General features: G+C 35.4%; 2 protein-coding genes across 2 annotated transcripts; both read left to right on the forward strand.

The window, feature by feature from the left end:
- The first annotated feature begins 11,002 nt into the window (after positions 1-11,002).
- LOC130720512 (kinesin-like protein KIN-7N) lies at positions 11,003-19,079 on the forward strand. The gene is made up of 18 exons (XM_057571159.1): positions 11,003-11,187; positions 11,289-11,378; positions 11,964-12,082; positions 12,216-12,329; positions 12,400-12,481; positions 12,581-12,648; positions 12,766-12,846; positions 12,935-13,077; positions 13,182-13,284; positions 13,376-13,456; positions 14,151-14,219; positions 14,290-14,349; positions 14,469-14,615; positions 15,666-15,959; positions 16,330-16,422; positions 17,025-17,183; positions 17,279-17,548; positions 18,508-19,079. The coding sequence occupies exons 1-18, from the start codon at positions 11,043-11,045 to the stop codon at positions 18,859-18,861; spliced, it is 2,472 nt and encodes an 823-aa protein (XP_057427142.1). The 5' UTR covers positions 11,003-11,042; the 3' UTR covers positions 18,862-19,079.
- An 876-nt stretch (positions 19,080-19,955) lies between these two features.
- LOC130718148 (uncharacterized) lies at positions 19,956-21,333 on the forward strand. The gene is made up of 3 exons (XM_057568638.1): positions 19,956-20,495; positions 20,713-20,786; positions 20,858-21,333. The coding sequence occupies exons 1-3, from the start codon at positions 20,053-20,055 to the stop codon at positions 21,310-21,312; spliced, it is 972 nt and encodes a 323-aa protein (XP_057424621.1). The 5' UTR covers positions 19,956-20,052; the 3' UTR covers positions 21,313-21,333.
- Positions 21,334-22,244: the final 911 nt, after the last annotated feature.

Raw genomic sequence — 22,244 nt, forward strand, 5'->3', positions numbered from 1 at the left:
GATTAGTGAGTGATGAAACCAAAGGAGAGATGGTGAGAGTTCTAGTTTATTTGAGTCTCTATCGGATCGGAATCTTCATGGAATATATTGTTTGTGTGTCAATGTAGGTCATGATTCCATGTAAATACGCAAGGTATGGACCAATTAAGCAATTAGAAATTTAATGACATATTGTTTCTTCTTTTTGTGTCTTTTGGATAATCGTCAACTATATAAAATTGACTATGACCTGATTTTGAGAGTAATGATATCTACACACCTCATTTTTTAAACACTTCATTTCCACATATTTTTGTTTCTACCTCTCTCATCTTATTATCTATCACATCTCATACTTTCTCTCTCTTACTTTTTCTTTTCTTTCTATCTCTCTCCTCCTTCACCTTCTTCCACCTCAAAATAAGGTTTCCACCTCAAAATGAGGTGTGAAGAAAACATTTTCCTGATTTTGACACAGAAATTTGGTAGATGCCCCTCGAATAATGTTATCTTCACACCTCTCTTTGAGGTGGAGAGAGGTGGAAGGAGGAGAGAGATAGAAAGAAAAGAAAAAGTAAGAGAGAGAAAGTATGAGATGTGATAGATGATAAGAGGAGAGAGATAGAAAGAAAAAGAGGTGGAAATGAAGTGTTTAAAAAATGAGGTGTGTATATATCATTATTGATCTGCCCTCTCTCAAAAACAAAATCAAATTAAATAAATTAAAAAAAATAAACATAAAGAAAAAAAGTTATTAAAGAAGCAAAAGAGACGTGTGGCTAAAATTTACTTTGGTAATGAGGTCATAGAGGACCCACGTACACACATGTGATGGAAATCATGGAATTGCGTTACCTTTCAATAATAAAAATAGAAGTGATAAAAAAACATATAGTATAATTTTTTTATGATATATGAACCACCAGTAATAAAAACACTTTTTTTATTTTTGAAGGGAAGTACGCCTTCCATTCATATAGATATTGAAAATACATTAGGAAGTCGTGGCAAGATGTGGGCACGAAATAGTCACTCAACAAGTGTGTTATTGTCGCCTCCTACCATGGCAACAATTGCACCACCGCCAACTCCTCTCGTTCCATGAAAACGTTTCTCTCTCCCTCAAATTTCCTCGCGACCTCTTCCACTTCCCCATATTACACTGCTGGCCTCTTTCCCTCTTCTAGAGCCAGACCGCATGGCCTTCTTCTTCCTGATTTTGTTCGCAACGTTTTCTTCTCCCTCTCCCTAGGGACACGACGTCTCTTCCATCTTCGTTTTCCCTGGTTAGCGTCGTCATCAGCTACCTCCTCTTCCCTTCACGACGACGAGTTGTTACAGGGCGGTGACGATGAGCTTTTCCGACCTCAAACATCTTTCCCCTGGTGCTCTGCGTTGGGTTTTTTTCTACTCTCTTCCCTGAGTTTGTCTGTTATGGTTGGGGGGAAGGCTGCGAGTGCGGTGATGGGGATGACGATGGGAACAACGATGCAGATGGTGGCTTTGGGTCAGTTGATGTTTCGAGCCAAGGTGGGTCTGCTAAGGCACATGTGGCTCTCTTTGTGGATGGCATCTCAGACTTGGTTTCCTATCATCAAATTAGAGGGTTATTCGCCTAATTTGGTTGCTTGGTTAACGTTTTCGTTCAGTGCTCTAAGAGGCCTGGTAGACGCTTTCGTTTTGCTTTATCTGTTTCTCGTCACTGAAGGCAGCTTCTACGACGATTAAACGTTTGGATGGGTTTCAGATAGGTAAAGATTCTCTCTTTGTGTCTTTGGCTAAGCCACTTAATAAGACTGTTATGGATTTCAACTCTAAAGTCTCTGCTCATCGATTTGCCTCTAGGAATTCAGTTTCTGGTCTTGCTGCTCCTTCTTAGAGGGATGTTGTTTTGAGGTTAAAGAAGGATTCTCATGCGTCGTTACGCTCTGATGTCTTTGTCTTTTGACAGAGAATTCCCTTTGTCTTTTCTAAGATCTTCCCCTGATGTCTTCTTGATGGATGTCTTTCTTGATCGTTTTCTCTATGATTCACTACCTCTTCAATCTCTTCTACCTCCAGCTGAGGCGGTTTAGCCCAATGTTGCTGATGATGTGTTTGGTTTTTATCCCTCTAGGTCTAAGTGTCTAGTCCCGTTGAAAGATGTTGGAGTTGCTCAACATCTTCTCTTTGATGTGGCAGTTGGTTTGGTTGCACCGTCTTTGGATGCCTCTATTCCCGATATACCTTTTGCTTCTCTTACTCGTAGGAGAGGGCGTCCAAGAAAGGTCAAGAGAGGTCGCAAGCCTCGTCAGGTTCCCTCGGCAACTTGTGTGGGTTTGGGTGCAGGTGATGGTGATGGTGGAGGTCCTTCCTTGAGTGTGATCATGCCCTCGGTTCGCCCTACTTTGCTAGATTCAGGGAGCGCTCCAGGTGGTCGCTACTGGATGCAAGAAAAGAATGCATTGATGGTTGGCAAGCTTGTGGGCTGTACATTTAATGGTGGGGATGAGGCGGTTATCCGCGGTCTGGCATAAGAAATGGAGGAGTGGTGGCCGCCTTGAGTGACAAGGTTTCTCTTGGTGTTGACTTTCTAATCTGGTTTAGATCTTCGGCTTTACTTCCTCTGATTTTTTCTTTTGTTCAGGGAGGTTTTTGTTGTTTATACTCTATAGGATGGTCAAGTGTTTGTGTATTCTTGTGGATGGTTGGGGTTTGTGTATTTGTTATCCTCACCATCCTTTTCCCGAGTTTAGCCTCTTCCTTCTTTATTATTATTAATATATTTGGACTTCAAAAGAAAGTTAGTCGTGGCAAGTCAAGCAGGGACATTATCCCACCGCACAGTATTAGGGCTCTTCACACACTTATTTGTTTCTCTTTTATTCCAATTGTGAACACCTAATTTTGTCCTACCTTTAATAAAATTAATTTAATATAAAAAATAGCACTCAAAATTACATTAATAGTAATTATTTAAATGATTTCAGAATTATAATATTAATTAAATAAATAAATACGAAAATAAATATTAAATACAAAAAAATAAACTAGATTGTTCTAAATGGGCTTTTCTTCCTCTCCAAGTAGGGTGAAGAATGATTCCTAAGAATATTCTAGGAGTGGTGAGGAAGAAACCCTAAACCTGCAGCTATAAATAGAGAAATGGTTTTGGTGGTGAGAGCAGGTTCAGAGAGAGGCAGAGAGAGGAAAAAAATTGAGTGTTCACTTCTGAGTTGTAGTTCCATCCTTGAACTGCAACTCTAAAATACAAGATATTAGGTGTGAGTGTGAGAGCGAATTTCCAGTAGCAAGATCATCCAGAGGTGATTGAAAAGGTTTGGTTCGTGCTTCATTATACATATTTCCTCTTTGGTATTTGAATAGATAGCATGATTTTGGACATTTATTATTAAACCATATGAATTTCATGCTCGCAATTTGATCTCTGATTCTGTTCGTAATTGAAAAGAAAAATGTTTTTCTTCTTCTCTGTTCGTAAAGTACGTGAAAATAATGGGTTTGTTTCCAAGTTTAATTGTCATCAACTTTAGCCTCCTCACTTTATCTATGTTTGGGCCTTTCCTCTGTATGATTATTGGAATAAACTACTTTTTGCTTGAGTTAATGAGATCAGGTGATGTTGCGCTGGGATGCTGCCATGGTGTTTTTCCTTGAGATCTCACTGTTTCCCTTGGCTTCCTTGTCGGTACCTGTCTTACTAAAGGATGCGTGTTTATTTCTTTTTCTAACATGGGATTAGTTTTCTTAGAAATATCAGATTCTTGCTTAAAATAATTTATTTGTTTCAAGCATATATGGTACATGCCGTGAACCTATTTTTTTCTCCTGTAACTTACCCAGACACAAATCTTTCCAATATCAATTTAAAATAACGTGAATTCTTAATACTTGGCTGATTTTGTATATAATAAAATACACCTACCCATTTAAATGATCTATTTTCTACAAAAATTAAGATATCTTAATATATCAAATATTTTTAAAATAAAAAACACAAACCAACAAAAATTATCAAGAACTACGTGGCTTTGAATTCTCCACTGCACTTTGGGGATACGTAGGAGCGGACATCAACAACCGTCAAGCCAAAATTGTAAATGATCGTTTTTTATGGGGTAAAACAAATTTTTAGAAAGCTAAGAGATTTTGCATGATTAATTAGGGTAACCATTTGTGAATGGACGCTTAGGGTGCTAGTACCTTCCCTACGCGTAATTGACTCCCGGACCCGATTTTGGTTTCGAAGGCTATACTCATGGGTTTTCTAATGTTTTCCCTCTTAAAAACATTAGTGGCGACTCTTCTGAATTCAAATGTTTGTAGCGCCGTCCCGCTAGTACCTTCCCTACGCGTAATTGACTCCCGGACCCGATTTTGGTTTCGAAGGCTATACTCATGGGTTTTCTAATGTTTTCCCTCTTAAAAACATTAGTGGCGACTCTTCTGAATTCAAATGTTTGTAGCGCCGTCCCGCCGCAATCCTGGTTGCGACACCAATCGCATCACATTTATCATGTATCTCTATTATATTTCTTTTGTCATTAATATTTAAGTGTCTTAAACACCAAAGTAGTCTATATATTATTAAGCTCATGAAAATCAAGAAGAAGGGTGGTAGACCTAGACCTGACCTGATCACATTGGGCCACTCACTTATATTAGGAATAGGTGCAAGAGAGCCACAATTGGTAGAATGTTTTAATTCATACGATAATGCCATTTGTATAGCTATAATTAGTTTATGAGATTTCAAGTTAAGTAAATTGTATGACTGCAATTTTGAAATTAGTTAGTACAATTTGAGTTTGCTCTCATCTTTATTTTCTCTTCTCTAGGGTTTTAGCAGCAACCACTTATTTTAGGGTTTGGTGGACTATTGCAGTTCTACTAATTTAGTACTTTCATCCCTTCAATTTCTTAATGCCTTCTACACAATATGTTGCTTTATCTCCTGAAACAGTTATTATCATTGATGAGAAACTATAATCAGGCCTCCCCTTTTTAGACCACGATGGATGCTGCAATTTGTTGTATGTTAGAGAAGGTTACACAACTCACCCTTCAACAGTCTCACATCCCTCCCCAGTCCCCAATCCCCTTCCTATTATTCGCTAACATCAGGTTTAACCCAACACCAAACTTTAATCGGTCACCTGCAGGTTTTGGCCAACTTACAACCCTAAATAAGTTATATGGCTACCAAGAAAAAATTAGTAGTGGTCAATTGTTGCATATTACAGTGGTTTTGACCACCCTAACTTACATGACTGGCAGTTTGGGGAATTGTTGTAATTACTTCCACCATTGGGTAAAAAAATAACGATTTACATGGAATTGTCATAGCAACCGCCATATTATACATTCCATTAAATGAGAGTCAAATTTCATAAAAAAATGGATTCATATTCTTAGTTCTCTATTTCAAGTTTGTTGCTTTGTTGTTTGCCTGCTATTGAGCACATTTTTGTGCTGAGAAAGAGACTCTCTTACACCGTAGTGAAGCTTGATTGATAGGCTTATGCTAGTGCTTTTTACTTCTTACATTGAGAATATTTTCCACATTAAAATTGTTAGAATATAATATAAATCGATTCATTTGGCCCTTACCCAACAACTTTAACTTTTGAGATAATTGATTGCTTAACATGGTATTAGAGTCTTTATGACTTAACAGTCTAGAATTCGATCATAGTTCCTCGCACTTTCTAATTAAAAAATAAAATTTAAGCACATGGTCAGTGAACAGGTACATTTATCCACTCTTCAATCCCATGGTAAGTAGCTAGCCTTGTGGATTTTCGGATTAATAAATATGTACGTGCACCATGAACCCAAGCAAAGTTTGCCTTGCACAAAGTTACAATAACCTTTTGATGAATAGTTTTTTTTTTTTTCCAAATGCAAGGTACGGATTTGAATTTCAGATATGTAGCCCCCATCAAATCGACAGAGAATCGACATTGTAAAATTAAAAAAATATGAAAACACTAAAAGAAAAAATCATGAAAATAATTAGCCGTTGCATGTAGGTGATTTTATTTTATCAAAAATAATAATCATGTATGACTTTTTTATTAAACACATTTTATAATTTTTCAAATAAACTAATGGGATAATCCTCTAATTGGTCCCTGTGGTTGTGTGGCCGTCTGAAATTAGTCCCTCCCGTAAAATCTAAGTCCTCGCGTTTGAATAGTGTGTGGAAATTAGTCCCTCCGGCGAGGACCTGCTACACACACTTTTTCAAACGCGAGGACTTAGATTTTACGGGAGGGACTAATTTCAGACGGCCACACAACCACATGGACCAATTAGAGGATTAACCCTAAACTAATACGACTATCTTTAAGGTTATCTACTGAGATTTCTTTCTCTTTCTTATTGACCACACTTTGGGCTTGTCTCGTTTTTTCTTGTTCTTTTTCCAATTCATTTTTTTTTTGGTCCTTTTTTTCCAATTCATTTGATGAAGCAAGTTCTAAGAACTTACCAGAAATCTTTAATTTGTTGGGGAAACTTTAATTTAAGAGAAAGAGCACTTATCTTTTGACCTAAAAACGCAGATTAGACACGTTGATAATACCATAACTTTAATTTAAATCTAGAGAAAGGACAGTCAATATCACAACAACATCAATCAGATATGAATGAATCCAGGATTAAGCATTATTTTATTTGTGGTTCCTTTTCTTTCGAGTGGATAAGACAAGACTGTTAACTTATGGTACTATTCAGTTAGGAGAAAGCTCATGAAATTTAATTGCTCTGAATATATACCCCAGTATGGTAGACAAATAATCATGCACCAATCATGAAATCGGTATACAATTATACTTAGTTGCAAGAAATTGAAATTTTTTATCTCTTAAGATTGTATTAAACATGACATTTGAGATTTGCAATCAAGTATACAACTAAATTTATAATAAATTAAAATTTAGTTTTTTTGGTACAAATTAAAATTTAGTTCAACATAGATAACTGCAATTAATCCATATTATTTATAGGTTAAAACTAATTTGTAAAGAACATTTGGTGTGATGTAGTAGTTAACTCATGATTTCGCCCCTTACTAATAAAATTGGGGGGGGGGGTTCGATCATCACTTATAAGAATGAAACTCATTTCGTAATCAGTCCGTTACCGTTTAGGTCCAACACTCGCGACGAGAGGATTAATCACTAGTTAAAAATGGTGAATTTTTTTATTTTTATTAGTGACCTGAAATTCATAAATGATTAAATAACATGAATTTCCCAAACACAAAAGTCTTATACGTGTTAAACATTTTTTATCAAGTTTTAATACATTTGCACTTCACTTTTTTTTTTCATCTCATTTAATTTTGATTTATTTTTCATCATATCTCTGTGCATTTTTTTTTACTATATCACAAATTATATCACTCATTTATTCCTATCTCTTTATATCTTATGCATGTGTGAACATAATTTTCTTCTTTTGTGTCACTATCCTCATGTCAAATATCAATAAAGAATCGATCGTATTGCAGGCATCAAAGATTCATTAATCCCCTTTTATGTCACACCTCACAAAACTTCGAGTTTCTTCCCTCCTTCCTTTTTCTTCTTATTGAAAATTGACTCTCATAATATAACACATAATTAGTTTTTTCTTGGCAAATGGAAAAATTCATAGCATAATTAGTTGATGCAAATAATTGATTTTAACGAAGAAACAAAAGAAGGAAAAAGTAAAAAAATGAGGGATGATAGTAATCGTTCATTTACACTCCACTCTTTCATCTGATTTCCGCACATTTTTTCATCACATTTCCTATTATATTACATTACATTTCAACAAAAAAATCATACATTTTACTCCACTTTTTTTATTCATTTAAGATGGAGGTGGAAAAGAGAAGTGAATAAAACATAACTCATGATATAATTGATGTTAGATAAGTAAAAATATCAATCAATCAATTAGATGAGTAAAAATAGTCAAAATTGGTAAGAGTTGAAAAGATATGAGTTGGAGATTGGAAAATTCAGAGATCAAATTCCTGAATGGCGGCGTAATTTGTTTTTCCGATGTAAAAAAATGTAAAAGTAGAAAACTAAAAATAATGTAAAAAATACACAAATCTTCTTTTATTTTATTTTTTAAAAAAGTTATGACAGTCTACCTTTTTTCCCCTACGGACTAGTTATAGAAATGACTAGTCGCAGCTGAAAATTTCTTTAATTTCTTAGGTGGTTGTTAGGGTGCAAGTGCACTTTAGGTATTGCACCATGCAAGACCAAAAAAATACCTACTATAACAGGTATATGTGACTGGTTTTTTTAAAAATAAAATATTAAATGATTTAGTTAGTACCAGTTTTACCCTTATTCCATAGGTTGATCCAATTCAACATTTCCATTACTGCTGCTACCAGATCTCATTTACTTCTCCATTTCCACCGTGAACCCAAGCCAAAATCCCATCTCTTGTTCCTTCAATGGTTTAGATCTGGGTTTTTGTTGCAAATTCTTCCCATCTTCTTTGATCAATCAGAAATTAAAAGTATCTAATTATATAATCTTCCCACAATCATTTTTCTTATAGCATGATTGAGCAAATCAGAAGCATGTTGCAGTTGAAGCATGTAACTTATATATCAATATCAAAATCAGCAAAAGAGAAATAACTCAATCATCTTTAATCTTTACCGAAACCCAACCGCATCAATAGATGATGGGTTCGGAACAATAAAGACTACAATAATATCGGTATTAAGTTATATGTAACACCAAATCACAAACAGAAACAGTCACGCGACATAGAGATCATGATTCTTCCACCTTGGGTCAGCGAAATACCAGGGTGTTGATATGAAGTGAAATGGGTTTTAGAGGTAAAGAGAGGAAGAATAGAGTAAGCGACGAACGTCGATGGGGAAGAAGAAGATCTGAGAAATGGGTTGCCACCGATACCATATGTTGAGGTTGTGCTGAGCAGATCAACACTCCTATATAATTTCCTTTCTCTCTCTACCTCACACAGCCACCACCTCAGATAATAGTGGTGCCCCAGATCTCAAAGGGAGTGGTGGGGGGTTCTTCCATGATAAAAGGAAAATGGGTTAGCTTGTTCTTCAAAAACCTTCTTCTTTCTGGTTGTTGTTCATGCTGAGATGAAGAGGATGGTTGTGCAGTGGTTGTCCAGGCCGGATCTCTGTGACCGTCGCCGCAATTGTTGACCAGAGATGGCTGCGGCGATGAGATTTGCCAGTGAAGAAGGTTGAACCTTTCTTCAAGCATTGAGGGAGAAAAATAGGGATGCAAGTGTCATTTACATATTTTATTTCAAATACATTAAATTTTCAATTAACAGAAACAAGCGGTTTCCAATTTCCCCAATTGACAGATGCTTTAATCTCATTGGCCCTCACCTATATGGCACCGGTGCAAGACCCATTCCATATTGCACCTTATACTCCACCAATTTCTTAGTTGATGTTTTGAAAAAAAAAACTTTTTTTACTTAAAAAAAAATTCATTTTCTTTTACAAGAGGAAAATTAAACGAAATAAAGTTACGCTAGGGAGTCAAGACAAAACGATTATGTGAATCATCATCCAAAGAAGCTCTCAGTGCTAAACAATATGCGACGCTAGTGTTTTTCTCCTCAGCACGTAAGCAACAATGACGTTCCAGTTCCAATCAGTCATGGCTCAAATTCTTGTAATAGTGTTCCTCGCCCAATATGACAATATATTCAACCTATTCAGGAGGACTTACATTTCGAATTAAATTCTTGCAATAGTGTCCCTCGCATGTTTGATTGGTGTTGTAAAAATTAAATATTGAATAAAATTGATTTTGCAAAATTGATTATGATAAAAAGTGAATTAAAGTGATTTGAGAGTCAATTTTGCAAATAAAAATTGACAACGCCATATATTTTGATTGATGTTGTCACTTATCAATTTTAATTTTTAAAGTGAATTTATTACAACTATATATTATTTGCAAATAAAAGGAAAATGACATAGTGCACGAGACAGATTTCTCGTGTAATGCACGAAGTCAATTTGTGGCGGTTATAAGCCGCTTGTAGTGTTAAAACTGCAAGAAATTGCGAGTTGGGTTTTCGAAATTTGTGGCACTTATGCGTTTCTGGCGGTTTGAAACCGGCAGAAAATGCATTTTGTGCATGACACGACAAAAATCAGTCGTGTCATATAGCACTGCTCCAAATAAAAGTTAATGTATTTAAAAGAAGACTTTGTGCAGGCTGCTAAACATGGCTTGTTGATGTTGCGCCTCACTGGGTTGCTTGGCAGCATCCTTCAGCAGGTTTTGTTGCTCTCAATATTATTGATAATGCTCTCACAAATCCAGGGGTGGCGAGGTTAGGAGGTATTCTTCGAATGGAGGATGGACGCTGGGTGGTTGGTTTTTCTAGTAATAATGGGCACGCTAGTATTCTTAAGGCTGAGCTAATGACCATTTATCATGGCATGGTTGTTTTGGAATTTGGGGCAACGTAGAGTTGCTGTTTTTCAGATTCTTTCCAAGCAGTGAGTTTGATTGACGAGGCTCCTGGTACGTTTCACCCGTATGTTGTTGTGTTTAGTGCTATTCTAAATCTGTGAGGGCACGAGTGGATGGTGTCTGTGAATGTGATGCATGTCCCGCGCGAAGGTAATGTTGTTACGGACGTGTTTGCTAAGTTGAGCGTGTGGTCTTCTCAACCCTTCGTTATGCATGATCACCCCCTTCCGAGGTTACACGATTTTCTTCGTAGCGACTGCTTTGGAGTCCTGACTCTCATGCCCTTGGACATACAAAGAAAACTCTAGACCAATTTTAGCATGTGCACAATAAAATTGCTTTCAAAAGAAAAAAAAGAACGTGGGTAAAAGAAATCCCATTTTTGCAAGATATGGGCCGATGAAAGCCCAACAATGTAAAATCCAAAAGCCCAGAAATCAAAGTTATCCGTTGGGCCATGATCGACGAGGGACATTTCCGTCAAATAGCGAAAAATTCAAACTCAGCAGAAGAAAAAGGGGAAGTTAGCTGAGCCCGCTCTCGTTCACAGCAACGAAAATGGAGAAGATCTGCGTCGCCGTTCGAGTTCGTCCTCCGGTTTCCGGCGACTCCTCCGCCGGAAGCTTCTGGAAGGTCGAAGAGAACCGCATCTCTCTTCACAGGATCCATGGCACTCCACTCCCTCCCGCTTCTTATGCTTTCGGTAACATCAAATCACCATCATGATTTTCGTGATTACAATCTTCCATTTCGAAATTCTCTTTGACTTTTCACCTTCAAATTGCTGATTTTCCTTTTTTTCAGATCATATATTCGATGAAAATAGCACGAACACGAGTGTCTATGAACACCTCACCAAAGATATCATCCTCGCTGCGCTTAATGGCTTCAACGGTATCCAATTTTCAAATCTCATTCTTTTTTCGTAAACATCTTTATCATTTTTTTTTAATTTAATTATCAATTTAACACTTTCAGCTCAGCTCAAGTGGTAACTAGCTAAACAGTGCTAAATAAATATATTCAGTCCAATAAAATTACATGTTTTAAGTTCTAATTTTTTAGGTCGAGAGTTCGATTCTTATGAGCCGCACTTTTGGGAAGGTTTTTGGCCTTCACCACACTCGGGTCGGAGTTGCGAGAGCAATTTAGCTCACCATAAAAAAGTTTTAATTTTATTTTTTTATTTTTAAAAGCAAGTTATTGTGGTAGTGATGAAATCAGAAATGAGAGAAAAAAGTGTCTCATTTGTTATTGGTACTCTCAGTATAGATGAGCTGATACAAATAACAGAATAGTAACAACTAACTAACAAGTCTAACTGCTATAACTAGTGCTGACTCTAAGTATTAGAAGTTACAACTGCTAAACTCATTTGACTAATTACAAGCATTAATTAACTAAATATTATGTGTAATAACTAATAAGCTATGCTATGCTATGTCGATTAATTGAGATTATGTTATATTATATGGTCAGGAACTGCATTTGCTTATGGGCAGACTAGTAGTGGGAAGACTTTCACTATGAATGGTTCTGAAGCTGACCCAGGGGTGATTCCTCGTGCGGTCGAAGATGTGTTTGCGAAAATTGAGACGGTTCGTTGGTTTAGTTCTAATTCTAATTCTATGTAACGAGTGTTTTTAACTTTGATTTGAAGTGTTATTTGCCTAATTTTGCAATGGCTGATGTGATGACATGATTTTGTTTTTTCAATGATTTCATGCTCAGATGACTGATCGAGAGTTTCTGATTCGTGTTTCCTACATGGAGATCTATAATGAGGAAATTAATGATCTTCTTGTTGTTGAAAATCAGAAATTGCAAATTCATGAGAGTTTGGAGGTCTGCTGCTTGCCACTTGATTTCATTTTCTTTTATATGTAGGTATGTATGTGCTGATTTTTTTTTCCAGCGTGGAGTATTTGTTGCAGGGCTTCGAGAGGAAATTGTCAGTAATGCAGAACAAGTGCTAAACCTCATTCAAGCAGGGGAAGGTTTGCAGTTCTTCTACTACATTCTTGTTTTCTTCTTCTTTTAAGTTTGAACATACATGCTGTGCTATATTTGAGTTGAAAATTGTTTTGTTTTTACAGTTAACAGGCACTTTGGGGAGACAAATATGAACGTAAGGAGTAGCAGATCGCATACAATATTTAGAATGGTATCCCTCAAACTAGTTTCTTTTATTTGCAATACAATGTTTTACAAATTTTCACCTTTCTTTTAGTCAAAACTCAAAACACTCCTAAATCAAACGTATGTCTAATCAATATCGCAGGTGATTGAAAGCAAAGGGAAGGAGGATGCCAATTCTTCCAATGATTGTTCAGTTAGTGATATTGTTCGAGTTTCAGTCTTGGTTGGTATTCTTCTTTTTCTTTTCATACTTCCATATAAGAATTTGTTACTAGCTAGTTGCATACTTATTGTTGATTTTGTGGAATTAGAATTTAGTTGATCTAGCTGGCTCTGAGAGGATTGCAAAGACTGGAGCTGATGGAGTACGTTTAAAAGAAGGAAAGTACATTAACAAGAGCTTGATGGTTCTGGGAAATGTTATTAACAAACTAAGTGAAGGTTCAAAGCAAAGGTATAATTTTTACCCCTGTCTGCCTTCTGTATAGTATTTTTATTTGATTTCATTGAATGGTTTTAGAAGATAACAATGTTTGGCCTTTTTCTTTCTTATGGCAGGGGGCATATCCCGTATCGTGATAGTAAATTAACTCGCATACTCCAACCTGCTCTTGGTGGTAATGCCAAAACGTCCATTATTTGCACGGTAGCACCAGAAGAGGTAGAGGCTATTGTTTTAGTTGTGTTTCTCTTATCTTGTTTGGTGATTAGATATATGATATGATAACAGCACTATTCTTCTATCCTTTTAGGTCCACATTGAAGAAACAAAGGGAACTCTTCAGTTTGCTAGTAGGGCCAAGCGCATCACGAATTGTGTTCAAGTGAATGAGGTCTGTACATTAAAAAAGTTATCATTTTGCTACCCTATTTAATATTATCTTCTCGTCTTATATGTTTCAGAGTGCTTTATAATTCTAACCTTTGATTTTCTCTACTGTCTAAGCCATAGGTACTTAGTATAGGTTTTGTTGCTACTCTTAGGGTCTACGAATTCTGAAATGTTTGCACTTTACAAGATCTGCCATTTTTCGTCATGCAAATCTTACAGAAAATGAATATTAGCTTTTATGGTAGTGGTTTGTTTCTGAAACATGTACAAATTTGGGAAAAAATATGAAGCAATTTATAGTAAGACATTGCCCAATCCTTCTCACAAGATATGCAGTCTTAAGTGCTCTGCTGCCTAGTATTGGTGTATTTACTTCAACGAATATTGTGATTACAAACTGTTGGAGAAGCGAAAAAACTGTTGGAGAAGCGAATATTAGGTTTTGAATGTTGAAAATCATATTTTGACAATTCAGTCCATGAAAATGGTATTAGCCTCGTATTCTCTCTACATTTTAATTGTATTGGTCAGGAAATGGTTAACATAGATACAAAGGTTTCTGTATAATGGACCTGCAATTTCTTCTTAGCTTACAGCTATTTGCACACATGGCTTGCCTCTATTTGCATTCTGGTACTTCATTTCTGGCTTATTTGTTTTGCCAAATCCTTTTCTTGATTGTTGGAGTTCTACAGATTTTGACAGATGCAGCCTTGTTAAAGAGGCAACAATTAGAGATAGAAGATCTACGTAAAAAACTTCAGGTAATCATCTTCTGATAATAACTTATACACTCACGTCAGAGAATCTTACATGTTAAATTTTTCTACTTAGGGTTCCCATGCTGGGGTTCTCGAGCAAGAGATTCTTAAACTCAGGAACGATTTGCTCAAGGTAGGTGTTACATTTAAAGTTTGTGTGCACTCTGGTTAACAATTCAGTTCATGCTAGAACATTAGATGAACTCTATTTATCTTTTTGTATTGATTATCTATTCATATTCCGCTGTTTAGTATGAAATGGAGCGTGGGAAGCTTGAAATGGAACTGGAAGAGGAGAGGAAGTCTCGTGATCAGTTGATTAGAGAGCAACGGATGAAAATTGAAAATTCCAGATCTAGTACTATATCTTTTTCAGACTCTGGAATGAACGACAGTCAGGTACAACTCATGTCTCATGAAGGAATGTAATATGACCACAAAAAACCTTTAAATGCTAATAGTCATAAGCCTGTACGGTGCACAAGTTTTGTTGGGAGTAACAATTTCAATTTCGAAACCTTCAATTATTAATTCTCAATTCATTGTAATTTGTAAGTTGTCATGCTCTTGAAATTATCTTTATTGGGAAGCTCAGTCCTTTTTTAAAGGTTGTGACATTTTTTAAAGGCCCCTGAAAACGTGAGAAGCAATCAATTGGCACTTACTCATTTTGGAAACAAGCTACAGACCACGTTTATATATAAGGGGTCTTGAGAAGAATTTCATCTGAAGTCCTAAGGAAGTGAGCAAGTTTGTGAGTTTGCTTCTGTAGTGAGTGTTTTTGTGTTTGATAGGTGACTACTTGTGAGGGTTAGTAAGCATAATAGTTAGTTACTGAGTTGGTTAGAGAGTGAGTAAGGAGGCTGTACATAAGATGGAGAGAGGAATAGTTTTAGCATCTAGATTTGAATCTGGGTTATTTGGGAGAGTGTGTTGGTCTCTCGAATTCCAATGACCATTGTAACTTCACAGCTTTTCTTTAATAAAAGTATCAGAGCCTTCGACTATGTCTCTCAGTTGCCAATTAGCTATGCAGGTGGTGATGCCAGCATTGCTGTGTTTGACTGAGACTAGTAAAAGAGCTAGTGCACAGCGAGTCGGACACGGGCTCTAGGGCTGAGGAGTATGGTGGGAAGTTAGGAGCGAAATCACATAAATTATGCCTCTTCCTTTATTTTCTTTAGGGTTTGTTTTGTGTATGGTTCCATATTTAATTCTGTGTAAGCCATTTTTTCCAACAAGTTTTAATCTTAAACTTTTAGATTTATCAGATCAATTTTGACCCTTGTTAATTTGGATTTGTATGATCATTTTTATTCCTCCAAAACAACTCACCGTTTTCTTCTTTGTGCTGCTTTATAGTCAATTTGGGTTTCTTTCACACTATTTTCTTTTTTTCTGACATTTTTTCTCCATTTTGTGTTTCCAATGACTCGCCTGTACTCCTAGGGAACTGGATCTTTGAGTCACAGATTTACAGAAGAGTTCAGTGAAATTAATAGTACATCACAAGGAGATATTTTTAGATCTCCCTGTTTGAAGACACCTCCCAGTACTTTTGTTGCCAGGCGACCAAAGAATTCAACTTTGCCAGATTTTAGCCCTCCACCAGTTGCTTTCAGCAATGTGGCTGATGAAGATATGTGGTTGAAAATGAACAATGGTTACGTTGCGGATCTTGATTCACTTCAAACTACTCCCTTTCGAAAAGTTCAATCATTCCCAGCAAGTGAAACAACTCCGGTTAGTTTATATTTATCATTTCTTTTTTATTATTGAAAATTCAAATTTTCTTTTGATGTCTTGCTCTTTTCTTTCTTTTCTATCGCTGTGTATACACATTTGGTGGAGATCACTTTTTAATGAATTTTACATTTCCTTACATTGTTGGTTTCACCAGTTTTACCAAAACAGTATTTAACCACCTTATCATGATTATGCATCTAAGTAAAGTGTAAAGTGTAAACCATATTGTAGTCTAAGTACTTCCAATAGCACTTCATGCATTCAGTGGCTAATGCGTTGCTTTTAAACAATACCATATTAATCTCTCTTTTTCATTAAATATATATGCTGCTTTTTTGAACTTGTTTTCATATCGCTTGTTTGTCAGGGTTGTATAAATCAAATTGAGAAGTATGAACGAGAGGTTCAAGATTTGAGGAGACAACTGGAACTTGCTAATGAAAAGATAAATGAACTGGAGGTCAGTATCTGATATACTATCACTCTCCAGCTTTGTTGAAAATGAAAGTTAATATGTATGAAACTGTGATCAAGTGTTAGGACCCCATTGCAAGGTATGGGACTTGAGTCCCACATTGGAAGTATGGGATTCTAATGTGGGGTTTATAAGGCCTTGGGCTCTCCAACTACAACAGCTAGCTTGTGTGGTGTGGTTCTCCCAAGGTTCTTATCATCAAGCCAGAAGACTATTCAAACAAAGTAGTGTAACTTGATACTATGAATCAAAAGGGATGTTTTTCCAGTACTAAATTACTAATTACAATTATGATAAATGAGAATTATGCATATCACTTGTGCTCTTGTCTAGAAGATTTCCAATTTGGTTTCTCAATAAGTTTTAATCCATTTGCTGCTGCTGATATAGTGATATAAGGCATCGTTTATGTATTGTTAAACATCCATAAAATACTATCTTCAGCTCGCATGATATGAGATTGAATAGATGCCACTCTATTCCTCTCATTTCCTTTATGGGATTGGTGGTATGTACTAATGTAGCTACTTTCTTTTAAACTGGTCTCTGTATTGTGCATTGCTCTGCCTTGATGCAAATTAATTCAGAGAAAGCATTCAGAGGAAGTACCATCAAACAAGCAATTAATCGGTGAGAGACCTGAACATCAACAAGAAACACAACTAATTCAAGAATTGCCTCTAAGATTATCTGAATCTGTGGAAAACTTCAAAGATAGCTTTGAGGAGGTTTTATCAGTAATGCAGGTTGAATGTCTGCACCATATCAGTTTCTATCAATCTTTATTTGCCTTGATCATTTAAAGAAACAGTAAGTTTATTGTCTATTGTTTTCTAAACAGAAAATTGCATCTGGTGGCAAATTGTCTACTGCGAAGATGCTTTCAACCATGAGTGAAGTTGGTGCACAGCTTTTTGAAACTTTGGAAGCTAACTGTAGAATGAGTACGAACAGTGAAAGGAGGTCTTCCACGGGGAACCATGCTTTAATCCATGAACAGAAGAAAGACTTTCATGAGAGGATGAATAATATAATTACATCACTGGAGATATCAGAGAACTCAACAACAAGAGAGCAAGAGACAAATTCTTCGTGCAGCTGTGAATACAAGGTAGTTGTCTGGCCACAAATATCAAGATATCAATCATCAATCATGGTTTTACTCTTTGTCTTTCTTTTAGGATATCTTTTGTCTTTGTCCAGAACTCTGTTACCCTTAGTACCTCATAGTAACTGAAGCCTTAACGGGCATGTGTTAACTAAGAAAATATAGATATAATAGCTTTTCATGTGATTTTATGCTCTCTTTACAAAACAGTGAAATTCATTGTTAAATCATTTGTCTGTCCTTGTGGAATGTGCATGTCATATCAGAATTGTAAGAAATAAATGTGTATTAGTTATGAGATCTCTCCTGTTATCCTTTTAGTACATGCTTTTCAAATTTGACAGAAGCTTAAATCCATATTATGGCTGATTTATTTATAGATGCAACTTTCTTCCTTATAAATAACCTTTAAATAAAGAGCACATTTAATGTCTTAAATATGATTCGAGAAGTTAGAAACAGCTTCTGAAAATTAGAACCAAGATTATTAGATTTCATCGCACTTGCTTTTTATTGTTGTAGCTTGTCCTATCTATATGAATTGTGTAACTTTTACAGTACCTCCTAGGTGAGCTTAATGTGAGAAAAAACTGAAGAATTTCTATTGGCAGTAATATAAATTAGACAATGTTAGAAATATAACCATTCATATGTCATTACCTAAGAGCATAAGCTTTTGAGGTAATTGATTCATGACAGACAATTAACATAGAATTAGATATTTGTATATTGATTCATTTTAGCTTTTTATAGAATCAAATGTCATTGAAGAGAATAGAAGATTGAATTGTTTAGAAATCAAACGTCAGGCTGAAAGAAGCTGCATATTGTTTAGAAGTCTGATTTCACTAGTAATGCACAGATCTGGGAACTCACTTTTTCTGAAACAATCATAGGTGAAAGATATAGAACTGCATTCTAGCATAACATTTGATTATCCTAAACTAATTTTTGTGACAAAGGTCTCTGATTTGGGAGGAGAAACTGCTTACTCAAAGAATGATTTAACTGAAAGATGTGAAAGCCTAGAAAGGGAGTTACTACTTTTGAAGGATGAAAGAGACTCTTTGCTGCTGAAGTTCTCTGAATCATCTGAGAAACTTGCAATGGTTTCAAGGCAAAAGGAAAAGGCTTTGAAAGATTTATATACTGAAGTTCAGAGAAGGGAAAATCTAGAAGGGGAGGTTAAGCAGTTTTCTGCAGCTTTCGCCTGTCGTCAGAAATCACTCATTTCATTCCAGAGTGAAGTTAAGACCAAATTTGAGAAATTGAGAGCTCAGACACCAATTCCAGTGCCCAATTCTTTTGGTTATTAGGACTATTGTATGTTATAAACCTTGAATAGCTTAGTGTGTTATGTTGTTAATGTATTAACACTAAATTAAATTTATTACATTATTCCACATCGCTTTAGTTGAAAACTCTCATTTGTATGAGTTAATTGATTGATGACACAAGGTAGGTATGCCTTCTCTTTTATGAAAATTGATGGATGAACACAAATCAGAGTTAATTTAACTCTGATTTTTAATAAGTCAAAGTTAGCTAACCCCCCCCCCCCCCAACAAAATGTGTAAGCTTTCCGATCACAGATGCATTGCACCTGTTGTGAGTATTGTATTACTGATTAGATTTGCAGGCAGATAATACAAAATTAGTGGTTGTATCTATCTATGAAGTAGTTCCCATTTAACATTGCATTGCCTTTAGTCAAGGCGCCACTTTTATCAAACAAAATTCACTAGTACTCCATTGAACTTTTAAATATTTTGATTCTATTTTCTTATTTAAAACAAATAGAAGTTCTTAAAAGTAGTTAATTTACAGGATACCTTTCAATAACAAGAGGTAGGGGTGGCAGGTAATATGTTAGACTCGTTCTTTAAGCAAGAGCATCCCATGATTTTTTGTTTTTTTCAAATTAAGGAGAAGGCTAAATCAACCAATCACTTTTGTAAAAACTGATAGGAAAAGCCTAAATATAGCTGTGGACCCATTTTACTTATAGAAGTTGAGAGTGAAAACTGAAAATATAAATTTCAATGATGTACAATTGTACAATTGGCTGACAACAAATCTCAACTAACAGCTTTTTGGTAAAACAACTCTGACAAGAAAACACCATTCTATCCACCTAAATGAATGAATTATTTTTGGTGGTTTATTTCTAATCATTTCCATAATTAATGTGTAAATTTGAGGTTAATGTATAAATTTTACTAGCTCTTAGGATATTTCACAACCTCACAATTATCATTAGGCTATTTTTAATGTGTATCCTTTAATTTTTGTTTAAATACAGATAAACTTGTATTAAACTTTAATATCCAGTTTCAAAAAATAATTTTTTTTATCGTTTTTAGAGTTTATATCCTATCATTGTGGTATCAGTGTTTCCAAGGTCATAAGCTTCCAAAGCTTTCCTAGTAAAATTTATCATCACTTTAATTCCAACACCTTCTATTCCTTCTACTTAAATTTTGAGCCTCTTCAACTATTCCACTCAAATGGCTTCAGCAACAGCCAAACCACAAAAAAGACTGAGAGATTTTCTAAATGAACAACAAGAGCCTTTCATCCTAGAGGTATACCTTTCAGAAAGAGAGTATTCAAAAAGGTCTAGCAACAGTTCAGAGAAATCAGCAAGCTTAAACAAGAGGAGAAAGCCTCTGTTACCATTTTGCAAAGCTCTAACAATCTTGCACAACAAGCTTGGATTCAACAGTGAAAGCAATATTCTAACAAGGGAACATGACCAAAGAAAAAGACATGCAACTGTCTCAGAGCCTGGACTGGTTGATCATGTTGTTCAATTTTCATCAGCTAGTGGCTCTATTGAGTTCAATTCATGCCCATGTATTGGTGAAGGAACTTCCATATCCCCTCACAAAGATCACAACTCATTTTCTTCTCACATTTTCCAAACCTCCAATGCATGCAATAAGAAGAGGTGAGAATTCTCAGAGTGTTTGGAAATTTCTTCTACAATTGATTTTAAAGACACAATTGCGTTTGTCGAGAAACTTTTGTGAGCATCTTCTAGATAGCAGAATTTATTCGGAGGAAAAATAAGTTGATTCAAATATACTATAAGATTCTTAATCATTTTAATGAACCTCATATCTTCAATGTTTTTTTTTTAAAATTGTTGATCTTCCTAACAACAGAAGGCAGAGGCAGAGATGCATAGAGGGTAACCTTGAATCACTGGGAAAGATACCTCTACGAAATGTTCTCAATGGTAAGTTTTCTTTGGCCAACATGGTATTACAATTCACAATTTTTTAAGGATACTTTTTCTGATTAAAACAGTGAATGAGGATGCTGGGGAAATGCAACAGAGAATAAGGAATTGTCATGTCATTCTGCCCAAGAAAATCACAGAGGACTCACTGTTATCTGCTGCTGTATGGAGTTTAGAAGAGCTTCTTCCAGGTCATGATGTTTCCCAGATACTGAAATCTAAAAGGGCATTGCATTTGCAAAAGATAAAGAAGCAGTTGCTATTTGATTGTGTGAGAGATATAACAACAAACTTTCCAACAAAAGAGGACAAAATGAATGATGATTACAAACAATTCATGGGGTTAGAGCTTGGGAAGATCATTTGCCTGAGAACAGAAGATTTGAGTATGGATTACTTGAATTCAATGGTGGAATGGAGTAAATTCGAATCGCATGTATATGATATTAGTGTTGATATCACTGATGCAATTTTGGAAAGAATTATATCTGAGATGGTTGGAGCTATAGTACCAAATATATAAAATTCCTCATTCAAATCTTTACCATTTCCCCATTTCAAAACACTTTTTTTTTCATGTAAAATCTTAGACCTGCACAAGAGATCTAAGCACATAATCTACAAGGGTTGAGCCTATAAATGGATGTTTATCATATCTGAATTAAATTTGCAGCTAAGTAAAACTCAAAGCACTCCACTCCTGGTACAATTTGAACACAAAAATTGATAAAACTATAATAAGAACCAAAAGATTTATTTTTACTCCTAAATTCACATAAGGTTAATAGACATTGAAGTTACTGAGAAAATATATATGTACGGGAGCAGCTGGTAGGCAGATTCCACCAAAGCAGAACATTAGCTATTGAAAAATGAAAATTCAAATGAAAAACCAAACAACAAAAACTATAAGCAAATTGCTCATTTTCTTCATTAACTTTCAAATCCAAACGTACAAGATCATCAAACACTTGGCATGATCCCCACTACCAGTGACGGAGGCAGGATTTTAATTTGAGGGAGACCAAGTTTTTTTTTATTGAAATTAAAGGGAGACCAAGTTAAAACAAGAAATATATAAACATAAAATGGATACTAACCCACAAATAAGCTTCATTAAACCAGCATTTCAAGATCATAGCTCAAGTATCAATGTTAATTCTTTCTTATCCAACCTTGAAGATTTGGAAGGAGTTGATTCAACGACACTTTCAACATTAATATCTAAATTTGAAGTTAGTGCATTAAGTAAAGGTTGTGCTTCTTTCTTTTCGTTTAAATTAAGAGTCAACAGTTTCTTATTAGTCATCTTTCAACTTAAATTAAGAAGTTTGAATAAAAATTTAGGAGATAGATAATTTTGTGGCAAGTGTTAATCACTTAATCTTTTCTATCAAAAATTTTAAGCTACCACAAAATTTGCGAATTTTATATTCCAATTAATTACAATTTAAT

Source organism: Lotus japonicus, chromosome 5, assembly GCF_012489685.1.
Source record: "Lotus japonicus ecotype B-129 chromosome 5, LjGifu_v1.2".
NCBI lineage: Eukaryota > Viridiplantae > Streptophyta > Magnoliopsida > Fabales > Fabaceae > Lotus > Lotus japonicus.

What these genes read in the sequence shown, in the direction of transcription:
- LOC130720512 (XM_057571159.1), top strand. Translation starts at nt 11,043, where the DNA reads ATGGAGAAGATCTGCGTCGCCGTTCGAGTTCGTCCTCCGGTTTCCGGC. An exon ending in CCTCATTCAAGCAGGGGAAG is followed by an intron (nt 12,482 to 12,580) that starts GTTTGCAGTTCT and finishes TTGTTTTTACAG; the next exon opens with TTAACAGGCACTTTGGGGAG. An exon ending in TCAGGAACGATTTGCTCAAG is followed by an intron (nt 14,350 to 14,468) that starts GTAGGTGTTACA and finishes TCCGCTGTTTAG; the next exon opens with TATGAAATGGAGCGTGGGAA.
- LOC130718148 (XM_057568638.1), top strand. Translation starts at nt 20,053, where the DNA reads ATGGCTTCAGCAACAGCCAAACCACAAAAAAGACTGAGAGATTTTCTA. An exon ending in AATGCATGCAATAAGAAGAG is followed by an intron (nt 20,496 to 20,712) that starts GTGAGAATTCTC and finishes TCCTAACAACAG; the next exon opens with AAGGCAGAGGCAGAGATGCA. An exon ending in TCTACGAAATGTTCTCAATG is followed by an intron (nt 20,787 to 20,857) that starts GTAAGTTTTCTT and finishes TGATTAAAACAG; the next exon opens with TGAATGAGGATGCTGGGGAA.